The 12,467-nt window shown below is 33.1% G+C and overlaps 2 protein-coding genes across 3 annotated transcripts; one reads left to right on the top strand and one right to left on the bottom strand.

Annotated features, from left to right (window-relative positions):
- The first annotated feature begins 701 nt into the window (after positions 1 to 701).
- On the top strand, positions 702 to 3,775 carry LOC105787682 (uncharacterized). Its single transcript, XM_012614191.2, has 5 exons — positions 702 to 868; positions 2,417 to 2,561; positions 2,663 to 2,772; positions 3,242 to 3,384; positions 3,474 to 3,775. The coding sequence occupies exons 2-5, from the start codon at positions 2,426 to 2,428 to the stop codon at positions 3,514 to 3,516; spliced, it is 432 nt and encodes a 143-aa protein (XP_012469645.1). The 5' UTR covers positions 702 to 868; positions 2,417 to 2,425; the 3' UTR covers positions 3,517 to 3,775.
- Positions 3,776 to 4,322: 547 nt separating this feature from the next.
- Positions 4,323 to 7,719, bottom strand: LOC105787689 (galactoside 2-alpha-L-fucosyltransferase). 2 transcript variants are annotated; one of them, XM_012614212.2, is made up of 2 exons: positions 7,213 to 7,719; positions 4,323 to 5,897 (listed from the first exon to the last, which is right to left on the bottom strand). In XM_012614212.2, exons 1-2 carry the CDS (start codon positions 7,505 to 7,507, stop codon positions 4,441 to 4,443), a joined length of 1,752 nt encoding a protein of 583 aa, XP_012469666.1. In that variant the 5' UTR covers positions 7,508 to 7,719; the 3' UTR covers positions 4,323 to 4,440. The 2 variants fall into 2 exon arrangements, with proteins under 2 accessions (XP_012469666.1, XP_012469659.1); XM_012614205.2 differs by having other exon boundaries at positions 4,323 to 5,903; positions 7,213 to 7,717.
- Between the last annotated feature and the right edge of the window lie 4,748 nt (positions 7,720 to 12,467).

The following is a 12,467-nucleotide window of genomic DNA, read 5'->3' as shown; positions in this document are numbered from 1 at the left end:
GAGACAACTGTGCTTACTTTCCCACATTGTGACTTGTAGACTTGTCCACTGTCACAAGGCTAAAACTTTAGTCTCGCAATCTGTGTAACCTTAGACGATTTTTTAGGTTTAAATTTGCCTAAATTAGCCTAACCCTATGAAAGTGAGAATTCTCAACAGAAATTATTCTAAGGCATCGAAAATAAAATAAAAGCAACTCAAAAACAAAAGAACAACGAAAGAACATAAGTATACCACAAGAAAGCAATGCACATAAGGTGTTTGAGTAAATGTTCTCCAAATCCAACATACAAATTGAGTTACATTAACAATTAGAATTTGTGCCTATTTACATAGAGATTTAAAGAATTAAAACTCTATACATTTTTATCTCTTAATATTTATATTAATTACCCTGATAATTTTAGTTTTACTGAAATATTTCACTTGATCACTGTTCAAGCAAATAGACTTATTCATATGTTCCATGAATCTCGTTATTTCAAATGGATAAAATGAATCTTATTTAATAAGTTTGACTTTTACAAAAAAATTTGTGAATAATGATTACGAATTTTGATCTACAAGTTGTAACATGTGCACGCATATAAAACAGGCTCTGTACACCGAATACGACGGAGATAAGAAAATGGTAGGAATGGTAAGGAATTGAACCGAACTTCCGATTCCCTATTGGGCATAGGCCCAAATTTGACGAGGGTAATAACGTCATTTACGTAGAAAACCAATGGCTCAACCTCAAATTCCTCAAAAGAACTCATATACCTTCTGGCTTTATGAAAGCCTGAGTGCGCAGACACTAATCTGAAGCATCATCTCGTGTTTTTGTGCTCTTAGATTCTTTGATAGTGTTCAAAGTCTACACAAGGTAAAATATATCCAACACCCACATCCCTCTCTTTTATCTCTTTTCAGTTTCTTCTTATTTTTAATTCTTTCTTCTTCAATAAAAACTTTCGCCTTTGTTAATTTCTCTCCTTTTCCTTTACCTTCAGATGTTTTTTGGGTAATTTGCGGGTTTTTTGTGTTGTTATTGTTTACTGTTTAATTTTGATGTTGATATAATTGCTCTTGTGATGAATTGAATTAGGTTAGTGAGTTAGGGTAAAAGTAAATAAATTGTTGATGAAATTGGAGTTATTGGGTACCCTAAAGTTTTGGATTCGTAAGAGTGAATTAGGAAGTTAACCGCAATAACTAGGATGACTTATATTGGATGAGTTTTGCTGGAAATGAAGTGTATAAAATCATATGGTTTTTTTCCCGATGGACAAAATAAGTAATATAATAGGTATAGACAAGGTTTTTAGAACTGGACCGGTGGTTGAACTGGTCAGATCACCGGTTCCCGTTCAACTGGTTTGTCCGGTTCGATTGAATAAATTAATAGAAAAAACATAAAATTTAAGAAAAACAGAAAACTGGTTCAACTGGCTTGTACTGGTTTGTGATCAACCCTTCCAACCCTTTATTCCATACTGGTACCTGGACCAATTCCCGGTCCGATCAGCCGGTCCAGGCTGGTTCTGAAAACAGTGGGTGAAGATATAGGAACTTATTGTTTGGGATAAATTATAGGAGACAATTATCCTTTTCACCGAATCCCCCTCTTCGGGACCATGTTTTTTGAACTCATTTTCTTTTGGTTCGATATTTGTATTTGACTTATATTTGAACATAGATACCAGGGTAGGATCAATATATCTAAAAACTTTTAGAATAAATGATCACGTGTGTGTCGAACCGGACTCCTATGGGTTACTATCACTCACCCTGAAGTTATTTTTTTTCAATTCAAAAGTTTTTCCAAGCTCGTACTTCTATATATTTATTATATATTGATGCCATTTAAGTATTAAAAATAACATAACTGTACATGGTTAGATCTATGAAGACCCTAGCCAATTTGATTTCGTGGAATTAATATTTCCACGTCTTCACCAAAAAATTGATCTTCTCGTTCACTGGCATTGATTATATAATTTATGTAATTTATTGCCAACAGTTTTACAAGAGAGGAAGATAGAATTATAGTCCCTTGTAACTTTTAAAAGCTTTTGTATTGGGACTGTTTGTAATATTAAAAATTGCTAGAGAAACAAGCCAAATTTAGTACAGAAAATCCTTTTGTCCAAAAACGGTGAGTAGAAAAATAATCAAGAAGCAAACACAAGAAATTTATTTTACTTCGACTCAGGTGTACATGTTGGACATTGGTACTACTAATTTCCTAGTAAGTGTTGAATGTGTGTGTTTAACACAATTACTTCAGGAAAATGAAGAGTTGGAGTAACATAGTGAGAACTAAAGAAAGTCACTTCTTCCTTGGCGCTGAATGCTTTTTCAGTCTTATGATTTTTTATTTGTGGTTCATGATCCCTCAAATAATTACACTAATTTGTACTTTTATAATTAGGTTTGAGTGATGGGGAAGGACTCAAAATCAAAGGAAGCAAAGGGAAAGGGCAAACAAGCTGGAGGTGGAAGCGATGAAAGTGCTTCAAAGGGTAAAGGGAAAGCTGGGAAGGGAGATGGCCTTGGCACCTGCACTTACGTTAAAGGTCTCTTTTTACTGTTACCCTTTTCGTAGAAGCATTGTTACTTTATTCCATTTCATATCTTTTACACAATTCTCGTTCTTTATTTTCTTTTGATTGTGCAGCAAGGCACATCTTGTGCGAGAAGCAAGGGAAGATCAATGAAGCGTACAAGAAACTGCAAGATGGTTGGCTTAGCAACGGTGATAAGGTCCCACCAGCTGAATTTGCAAAGGTGAACATATATGGATTTCGGAATTTTCGAAGATACTTAGGTAGAAAACAGATCATCTTATCAGGAATACAGTTAAATATCGGAAGTGGTTATTAGTAGCATAGTATTTTATCAACGAATCACATGAAAATCACTGATTGAAAATCAGTGAAAAAGGGTTTGTAGGTTGTGCTATTTTTGTTTTAATATCGTTCTCTAGCCTGAGCATGCAGGCATACGTGGCACACATGCATGATAAAGTCTTTGAAGTTGATTTTCTGATAGAACTTTGGGATATGTACCAAGTGAGCCTACAAAAGTCCATATGTATGTGCTTATATGATTGCATTTGTAGTATCAATTAAATGTGTTCATGCTGTTATGTACTTTTACTTGGGACTTTGTCATCCTTGCTACGAATCATTGAGGTTCGTTTTATCTAAATACTCATTTCTGGTGTTCATAAAAAATGTGCCATATCTTTTTCCAGGTAGCTCAAGAATATTCTGAATGCCCTTCAGGGAAGAAAGGTGGAGATTTAGGATGGTTTCCGCGGGGTAAGATGGCTGGTCCGTTTCAGGAAGTTGCCTTTAACACAGTCATTGGAGCTACCAGTGCACCTTTCAAATCTACGTATGTATTTTCATCATCCATTCAGCTTCATACATAAAAATTTTCAAACTCTTGACTATTATTCGGTTTTTTTGCTCTTAATATTGCAGACATGGATACCATATCATCCTATGTGAAGGGAGGAAGAATTGAAGCGAGCCAAGATACAGTCAGGCAGTGAAGATGAGTTTTATGTTCTATATTAATGTAGACATGAAGTATGTTCAGTTTGAAATATTATCCAATGATTATTCTTCGGATTTGCAACTGGGATAATGCTTCTTGTTGTTGAAAAATGGCCTGTAAGTTGATCTTGGAATGTTTGATGCCAAGATATTTTACATGTTTTCACATTTCAAGGTTTTTGGTGGAAGATGATTTGAGAAATAAAGGCAGAAACAAAGTTTATATATAGGTATTAAAATGCGTTGAACATAGCTCGTGTCTTTTAGTTGGCAATTATTTGCATGATTTTTGGCAAAAGTTGGTAGCCTATAAAAAAATATATCCAATCAACTGATTAAATCGAAGATCATATATCTAACTAATTTGATTTTTAATATTGATCAAAATGATGCATTGTAAATTCAAGTATTTAATTTTTTATTTTTATGATTCAAACTTTTTTCCCCAGGAAGTCCCAAAAAGTGATGCAAAACGAATAATCCTATAGGTGTCTCATCGGGTGAAATTTTAAAAGCTAAAAATATTTTTTGGTGATAACTTGATGCTTAATTAACTACTTGAACTTGATTATTTTAATCAAATTAGTACTAAATAAATGTTAGCCAAATATAAGTAGTTAATAAGACTAAAAAAGAATTTAAGTATCAAATTGAAATTTGAAAATTTATTTACCCAATTTTAAACAATCCAATCCCACAATTTCCAATTTTTTTCTCCTTTACCCAAGCTGAGGCAGTGAACCCGATTTATTATTAAAAAAAAAATAGCAGTCATCCCTTGAACCAGTGAATGAATATGATTAACGAATCTAAAAGAAAAATAAAATTACAGAGTGAAAATTTACGGGATATTTGATTTAATATTTTACTTTCTACAAAAAGGAAACTATGCTTATAACTCACTCTCATTGTCAACAAGCTTAAGACCCCAACTCATGTCCTCACAGTGTCTTACATGAGGAACAACTGCACCTGTGTCAATGCCTCTTTTGGCTTTACAGTCATAAAAGGGTGGGGCATGGAAACATGGCTCCATTGACATGACTCTACCACAAGGTGGATCTGGGGCCGTCTGGTTCTCCGGCTTGTACAGAATCCACGGCTTCAATCCTCCAAGGCTTTGAGCAACATAACCGAAAGTTGACCATGAGCTTGTGATCAGCACATCTGTCAAGCTCAATAAATACATTTCGGCCCATGCTTTCCTATTGTGAAACTGCTTCTCTGTTTGCTGATACTCTTCGTGGCTCGGTTGGTAAAAACCGATGACCTCCCCTGTCACGGTTGGATGTTCCCAGTACATGTCCCTTAATCTCTCAAAGTAACCTCCACTCAAAGATGTAACCAGCACAGCTTTAGACTTCTGAGATTGATTGATTATTGGCTTTTCCGTGCTGATATCCGGCAGTAGATTCTCCTTCAAGGTACAAGCAATGATCTGATCCAAAACATGTTGGAATGGACCGGTCCCAGTGTCAAAGACCCTGATCTGGATGCCTATCCTTTCATCTGCTTTAGCTAAATAAGCTTGATAGTATCGGGTTATGAGTCCCCAAACTGGATTCGTTGGGTGGAAGATATACCGACCCAATAAGTGGAAAACTGCTTCTTTTCTTGGGAAGAGATTACTCAGTTGCTGCTCGAAAGTCGGGATCAAGAAGAGCGATGGGACAAAGTAGTTATCTGTTTTCATGATCAACCACGGTACTTCCTGGAGAGAAGTTTGGTCTTCATCGCAGAAAAAAAGCTTATCCTGATCATCGTAATTATGAACCAGATGGAGATATACAAAAGGTGCCAATATCGATTTGCTTGAATTAGCAAAAGAGTTGTTCTTCAGCATTCTTCCATAACAATGAGGAGATTTCTGATCAAAGCTGCTGAATTGATTTTTAAGGGGGAAATCCAGAGGGAGAAACCAGGAGACCTCTGGAAATGGTTCGCAAAAAAGATCAACCATATCAGTTCCAGGGTCAACGAGTAGAACACGATTTGTAAGGAGAGCATAGAGAAATGCTGAGGCTAGGGTCAGTATCCTATTTCCTAATCCGCTAAAGGAAATCCATACTAAATAATTACAATCTGTAGATTCAAGGTGATGCCCGGTCTTGAGCTTTTCCAAGGTTTTGTTATATGATTCTGTATATGGCCCACATCGTTTATGGAGAGCTTCATAACTCCGTAACCTCGAGATTAGATAAGGTGAAGGTTTATGTTGCGATTCTTTGCGGTATAAGACCGACTGGTACCTACTGACACAAGATGTTTCATCAAATCCAGCTGCAAGAAGTCCACCGAGCAGTTTATCTTTTCGCACCTCAATAGACAGGGCATCATCATCAACTGGACCTACAACTTAAAAGGAGGAAAACAAAGATCAATCTGAATTCAATTAAGAAAACAGGAATTGAAATTTGAGCAAATAATGCCATAATCAAACTAAAGAAATAGGCGAGAACCGAGGACCATGGTCCATGTGGAAGCAATGCCAATGCATCTATTCTTATGCCAAAAGTTAACTAAAAAACCAGCAATGTTGTGATAACTTTTGATGCGAGCACAAACTACAAAACAAAGTAGTAGATTTTGCGTATATGGATTGAGAACTATAATCTAGACAATCAATACCGTGCTGTCTAAGACAATCAAAAGACCTGTGGGGGAGAGAGACTGGTTGGGTCAAGAAAGTAAGTAAGTTGAGAGAACTGAGGTTTGAACCCTACTACTACTTTCGTGGATAAAGAGGCAAAAGAGCATAGTACCATTGTATTATAAAGTTTTGACTCGAACCTTGAAATGTGCACTGAAACATGGAACACTCTGAACAACAACAATGGGATCTAACAACAGATTCAAGCATAAATGTAAAGAATCAATAGCTAAAAAGCATGGAAATAACAGATGTTCAAGCAAACTTAAATAATTTCGCTAAAACTCAAACTAAACACACAACAATCAGCAACTTTGTGTGAGAGAAACTGATATAGAGAGGAACTTGTGATTGGTAACATTGCTTTGCGATGGAAAACACAATGTGGTAATAACAGTAAAGTAGACCTACAAGGCATACAAAAGACATGATCCATGTTTAAAGCATCAGTTTACATTGGATCTAAAATTTCAGCCTCCTCAACAATAGTTGCACAGGTCCAATATCATCAAATAATGAGATTAAGCACCTTCAAGCAAGTTGGTAAAAAGTACCACGGAGACGCTGTACTAGGGGTCAGATTGCATTTTGCCTCTTTACTCAATAAATAGGCAAATTAGTCCCTTTATGTTAGATCAAAGAGCAAATGGTTCATTTCATCCATTTATACTCTTAAAATGTCGTGTACATAGACTAGTTTCTGATAGTAAAAATGGTTTGCGATGGTATTTTTACCGTCAATCAGTTCAATTAGCCTACCATTCTAGTCACTTAGACGAGAAAGTTAACAACTAATCCATAGCAACATTCCCACATTGTCTCAGTAAAAATAATTCAGAAACACTAAAATTCAAACTTTCCAGGGATCCTAAATGTTAAAACAAACATATCAGATGAACTTAATTTCTGGGGTTTCATTCAGAAGAAATAACCCCCCCACCCCCTACCCCCCCAAAAAAAAGAGAAGTTGATAGTTTCTTAAATCAAAGAAAAAGAAAACAAAATTGGAGTTACCTTTCTGGGGTTGGACTTCAAGAACTTGCTCTTCCTTACTAGATTCCATAACATCAAGAAATCTAACATTTTTACCAGATTCCAAAACCCCATCACTTGGTGGGTCTTGAAGCACTACAGATACTGAGAAAACAACTGACACAACCATTAAAGCCACCACAAAGAAACCCATCATCTTCATTGAACTCAACCCACATTTCCTTTCGTGTTGATCTTTCGAAAAAGAGCCTTCTCCGTCAGGATCCGGGTTGGTTTCCGGGTCACTCTCATCCGGGTTTCTCCTTAACCGCTTCATATTATCAGCCCAAAGTAATAGAAAGCAGAAGAAGAGTGGGGAGCAGCAAAGTTGAAGAGGGGAGTTGGGCAGGGTTTAGGATCAGGTGCGATAGGAGGGTATAGGAATAGAGAGACTTTGAGACAAGAATGACATTAAACGTGCAGTGGTGTCACATGCAATTGTCAAGGTGGTCTTTTCTTTTCACCTAAATCTGTCGGTGACTGACTGGCACGTAAATTTTTTAATTAATTTGCGGCAATGGATCTATCCTCTGTCATCCATCATCATCATCCTCATCGTGATCGTCCCATTTAGAGACTCCCTTTGGATGACTGAGACTGACTTCGTAAAATTGAAAACAGTAAGATTGATTAGATGTATATCTTCGTAAATTCAAATCAGCAATAATGGTGTATCAAGATTGCTCGAATTGGTTCGAATTCGTCCATCGGATCGAAATTTGTTCCTCATTAAATCGATTAATTTAAGAATCGATATAGATTAGTTGATTTCAGAAAAATCGTTTGAACCAAAATTTTTGTATATATACATTTATTTATTTTTATAATTTTTTTAATAATTTATTTAATCAAAACAGATAGATCGGTCAAAACGGTTGAATCAATTAGATCAACAAATTAATAATTTATTGGTTCCACCATCAGTCTAATTATGAAAATTTTAATGTTTATATAATGAAAATTTTAGATTATTTGAAATGAAATTAATAAATAATTAAAATATATTTATTTTATATAATAATTTTATTAATAAAATTATTTTACTTTTTTTTGGCTAAATAAAGCCTATAGGCCGATTTTGAAATTTATTTAGGTCTTTAGGTTGATTTTAATATTATTTAGGGAAATAAGTCGATTTCGAGGGAAAACTCGTCTAGCTTGGGTGAGTTTTTTGGAAAGTACGTCCAATTGGGTGAGCTTTCCATACACTCGGGATAACTCACCTAGTTAGACGAGCTTTTCCTCTAAGTTGCAATTTTTTACTTTTTTTAATTTAATTAATTTTGATCGGATGGATAAATGTTGGTGGTTTTGTTTTTCACATTTATATTTTTTATTTTATGTTGTTTTAAACTTCTTAGTTTTAGCTTCCTTAGTTAAATGATTAAATAATAATTATTTCATCATTGAGACAAACTTGAAACAATATAAAATAAAAATTACAAATGTGCTTAGAAAATTAGAATTGAACTTAAGTTTCAAGGATGAAATTATTAAAATAACATGAAATAAAAAAAATATAAACATAAGCAGGAGAAGAATCAAACCTATGACTCAAAGATTAAATCACCAACATTTAACCATCTGACCAAAGAAATTAATTATATTAAAAAAGTCAAAAATTACAACTTAAAGGGAAAGCACTTCTAGCTATGTGAGTTTTCCTGACACGTGTATAGAAAGTTCGCGCAGCTTCAAAATCAGTCTATTTCCTTAAATAATTTTAAAATCAGCCTATAAGCCTTATTTAGTCTCTTTTTGTAATATTTATTAGGCTGCAATTATAGTGAGAACCTTTTAAAATGAGATAAAAAAATGATTCTAAATTTTAAATTTTGTACTTATTAAAATAAAACCAACAATATTCAATCTTTCCTCTCTTTTTTCTTCTTCTTTTCACTGTGTAATTAAAGTAACACGATTTTAGATCTAAATTCTTTTTTTGGAGCAAACAAATTGGAATGGAAAGCTAGGGATTAGGGATTAATCAATTTGGGTATTAGGCATTTGTTTTCTTAATTGAAAATTTTGGTCGACTATTTTATTCTAAAAACTTTGAGAATTTTTTCTTGATTGATTTCAAGCAAATCACAAGAAAATCGAGGTAAGTTTTAAATTTTATGCTTGAAATTTTTGAGTACTTGAATTAGTTAAGAAAAAAATCCTAAATTTTTATTCAAGAAAAACAAATACCTAATACTCAAATTGATTAATCTTATAATAACCCAATCTCTTGCTTTCCTTCCAATATTTTTCTTAAAAAATGAATTTAAATTTGAAAGTTAAGATTCTCCAAATTTTTTCACCCTAAAACTTCAATTACATGGTGAGAGAAGATTGGGTATTATTAGTTTTATTTTAATAAAGTAAAATAAATACAAAATCTAATGTTTAGAACCATTTATTTTGATCTAATTACTAGTATCATTTTGATTCTCACTGTTCTCATTTTAAATTTTTTTGCCACCTATTTATTTTATTAATTTATATCAATTTTATAATAAATATATATTTATTTTGTAAAAATAATTTTTATAGATTCATTATGCAATAAAATAATTTATAATATTTTATTTACCGATTAAAATTAAGATAAAATGTGTTTTTAAAATATATTTTGAAATGTGTCTTTATTATGTTCATGTTTTTACTAGAAATTAAAATATAAATAAAGAATAAAAGTGTCAAAATAACTTTCTCTCAAGAGTAGGGGAAATTAAAATATAAATAAAGAATAAAAGTGTCAAAATAGCTTTCACTCAAGAGTAGGGGCAACAAAATGGAAAAATATCACTCTTTAAGTGGTGAAATTGTACCTCCTCTCAAACTATTTAATTTAGCCTTAAAAATTATAAAGATATAAGTAAATATAATGATCAAATTACCTTTTAACTTTGAAAGTATATATAATTTAATTTGAACTCTCAAAAATAATTTTGATTTTACCCATACTATAGGGTTATATTCCTGAACTTCAACATTCATCCAAAACTTTGATCATTAGTACTTTTAATTTTTCAAACCAAACAATAAAAAATCTTAGTTTAAATAAATACCCTTTAAGATCTCATCTCATCATGGGGTGATGGAATCCAAAGGAACCTAAAAGGTAAACTAGAAAATTACCATATAATTACTAGTATTAGTGACTTATTACATTATGGTCAAATAATGGCTAACTCACCTCAAGTTTCCTTCATTCTCTTATCATATTCATTTTGTGGTTTTGGCATGTGAGTTTATCTCCCCTCAAGTTTGGTTCATTAGTGATACGAGTCACAAAGGCAAGGCCCAATAAGAAGATTCCAAGCCCAATTAAGAAATCCACCCATACTTAGTTGAAAATCAGGCCAAATTGTCAAAGTGGCCCAAGTTGTAAAGTTTTATTTTTATTTATTTATTTATTTATTTATTTTTACTTAGTTTAATTTTTATGTAAATATTCAGTCCCAGAGTCCCAAATAAAGACCCTTGGCTGAATTTCCATTTTAAAATAATTAGGAGTTTTTTTATTTATTTTAGTTTTCTAATTAGATTAGGACTAGTTATAAGGCCTATTTAAAAGCATGGCTAGCCACCTTGTAAACGACTTCTCAATTATATCAAAAATTTCAGATTTGTTTAAATGCAGAATTCTCTTTGAGTTTTTTCTCCAAGAATTCTCTCTTAGGTTTTCTTTAGAAGTTGTTTTAACAATCTTTTGATTGTGGAGTCATCTTCACCTTCTTCTTGCCATTGATATTCTTTGGAGGGAGTTAGAGCCGTTTGAAGGGAGTTGTGAGATCTTCGGGATTTCAAGGCTTCTTAGGACTTATCTTTTAATTTCTTCTTGTCAATTCTTTCTTTATTTCGCTTGTCTTTGAATCTTTATCTAATTTATTTTCTGTTCTTATTGTGTTTTCACCTTTTTCTATCTTAAGAAATCAACCCAAAAATCCCCAATTTCTAGGGTTCTTCCATACTATTTTTGGGTGAAATTAGATTGTCGAAATTTGGGGAAAACTATCTTGGTGTTCAATTGGGCAGAATCGCAATCTCCTTTAGGGTTTCAAGAACCCTTATTAACACTTATTTCTATTCTCAATTTGATTCTTTGTTGTTTTGGGGATTTTATTTCAGATCTGGAAATTCAAAATTCTAATCTTTTTAATTTTCTGTTTCGTTTCAGATCTGATTGTTTAGGGTTTTCGTAGGAGTTTCCCTTGACTTGGCAACTCGATCTTGATCCGCGCGCAACCCCCTATCAATTAGTTTATCATTCAGTTGATCTGTCGTAATTTGTTACGTTAAATTAGGCTTTTCATTACTTTTAACGAGCTTGTTTTCGAGCAAATTATATGTTTTTTTGTGTTTTTACTTAGTTTTCATTCTTTGTCTTAGTAAGTGAAATGATGTGTTTTATGCCACGTTTCTGACCCGAAATGGCCAAATGTGCTATAGAGAATATAATGGTTAATTGAGTGTTCTAGGGAGTCATTGGATGCCCAAACGTGAACGAAAATATCATCTAGAAGGGGTATCGCGATATTGAAACTTGAAAGTCGTGATATCCCTGACAGTGTTGAATTGAAGAGGATCAAGGCTAGCTATAGTGGTATCGCAATACCCAACTCCCAAGGGTTTCCCCCAAGTCAAGACTAACATGGGTACCGTGATATCCCTTATGTGAAGAGACAAAAAATGACCGCAGAGGCAGAACTTATCCAACTTCAACACCAAAAAAAAAAAAAACACGCTAAGGGGCATTTGGGATATAAATGTTAGGTTAGAAAAATTACTAAAAAAGTCATAATTGGCTAAGAAAAAAAACTTATCATTAGCTAGTTTTACATTTTCTCTTCATCTTTTACGGTTTAGTTTTTCTTCTCCAATCCATAGCTTAGGGTTTACTTTCATTGTTCATTTTTTGGTTTTATTTTTTTCTTAGTTCCTTAGCTGGTAGTTAAGTTGGTTATTACTATAGTTAGGATTTATTTACTTGTTAAGCCCTTTAAACTTCCTTGTAGTTGCACTTTAATCATTAGTTTAATATCAATCAATTTTTTGACATTTCTTATGTTAAAAATCTTATCTTGAGTGTTTTTATTTACCTTCATTGTTGTTATTGTTATGTTCCTCAAGCTTTTGCAAAAGAGCTCGAGTCTTTATCACTTTTCTTTTAAGTTAAGTTAATGGAGTTTTTATTTGATTTCTTATTGTTAATGAGTTCAAATATGAGCATGAGTAGCTAAATCCCA

Source organism: Gossypium raimondii, chromosome 7 (assembly GCF_025698545.1).
Source record: "Gossypium raimondii isolate GPD5lz chromosome 7, ASM2569854v1, whole genome shotgun sequence".
Taxonomy (NCBI): Eukaryota; Viridiplantae; Streptophyta; class Magnoliopsida; order Malvales; family Malvaceae; genus Gossypium; species Gossypium raimondii.
Note: the sequence above shows the minus strand (reverse complement) of the source record. Positions and strands in the feature narration are given on the sequence as shown.

Bases quoted from the DNA above. Each gene is read 5' to 3' on its own strand.
- LOC105787682 (XM_012614191.2), top strand. From the start codon at position 2,426: ATGGGGAAGGACTCAAAATCAAAGGAAGCAAAGGGAAAGGGCAAACAA. The intron at 2,773-3,241 runs GTGAACATATAT...ATCTTTTTCCAG, and splicing joins CACCAGCTGAATTTGCAAAG to GTAGCTCAAGAATATTCTGA. The intron at 3,385-3,473 runs GTATGTATTTTC...TTAATATTGCAG, and splicing joins AGTGCACCTTTCAAATCTAC to ACATGGATACCATATCATCC.
- LOC105787689 (XM_012614205.2), bottom strand. From the start codon at position 7,507: ATGAAGCGGTTAAGGAGAAACCCGGATGAGAGTGACCCGGAAACCAAC. The intron at 5,904-7,212 runs GTAACTCCAATT...CCTCCTTTTAAG, and splicing joins TGAAGTCCAACCCCAGAAAG to TTGTAGGTCCAGTTGATGAT.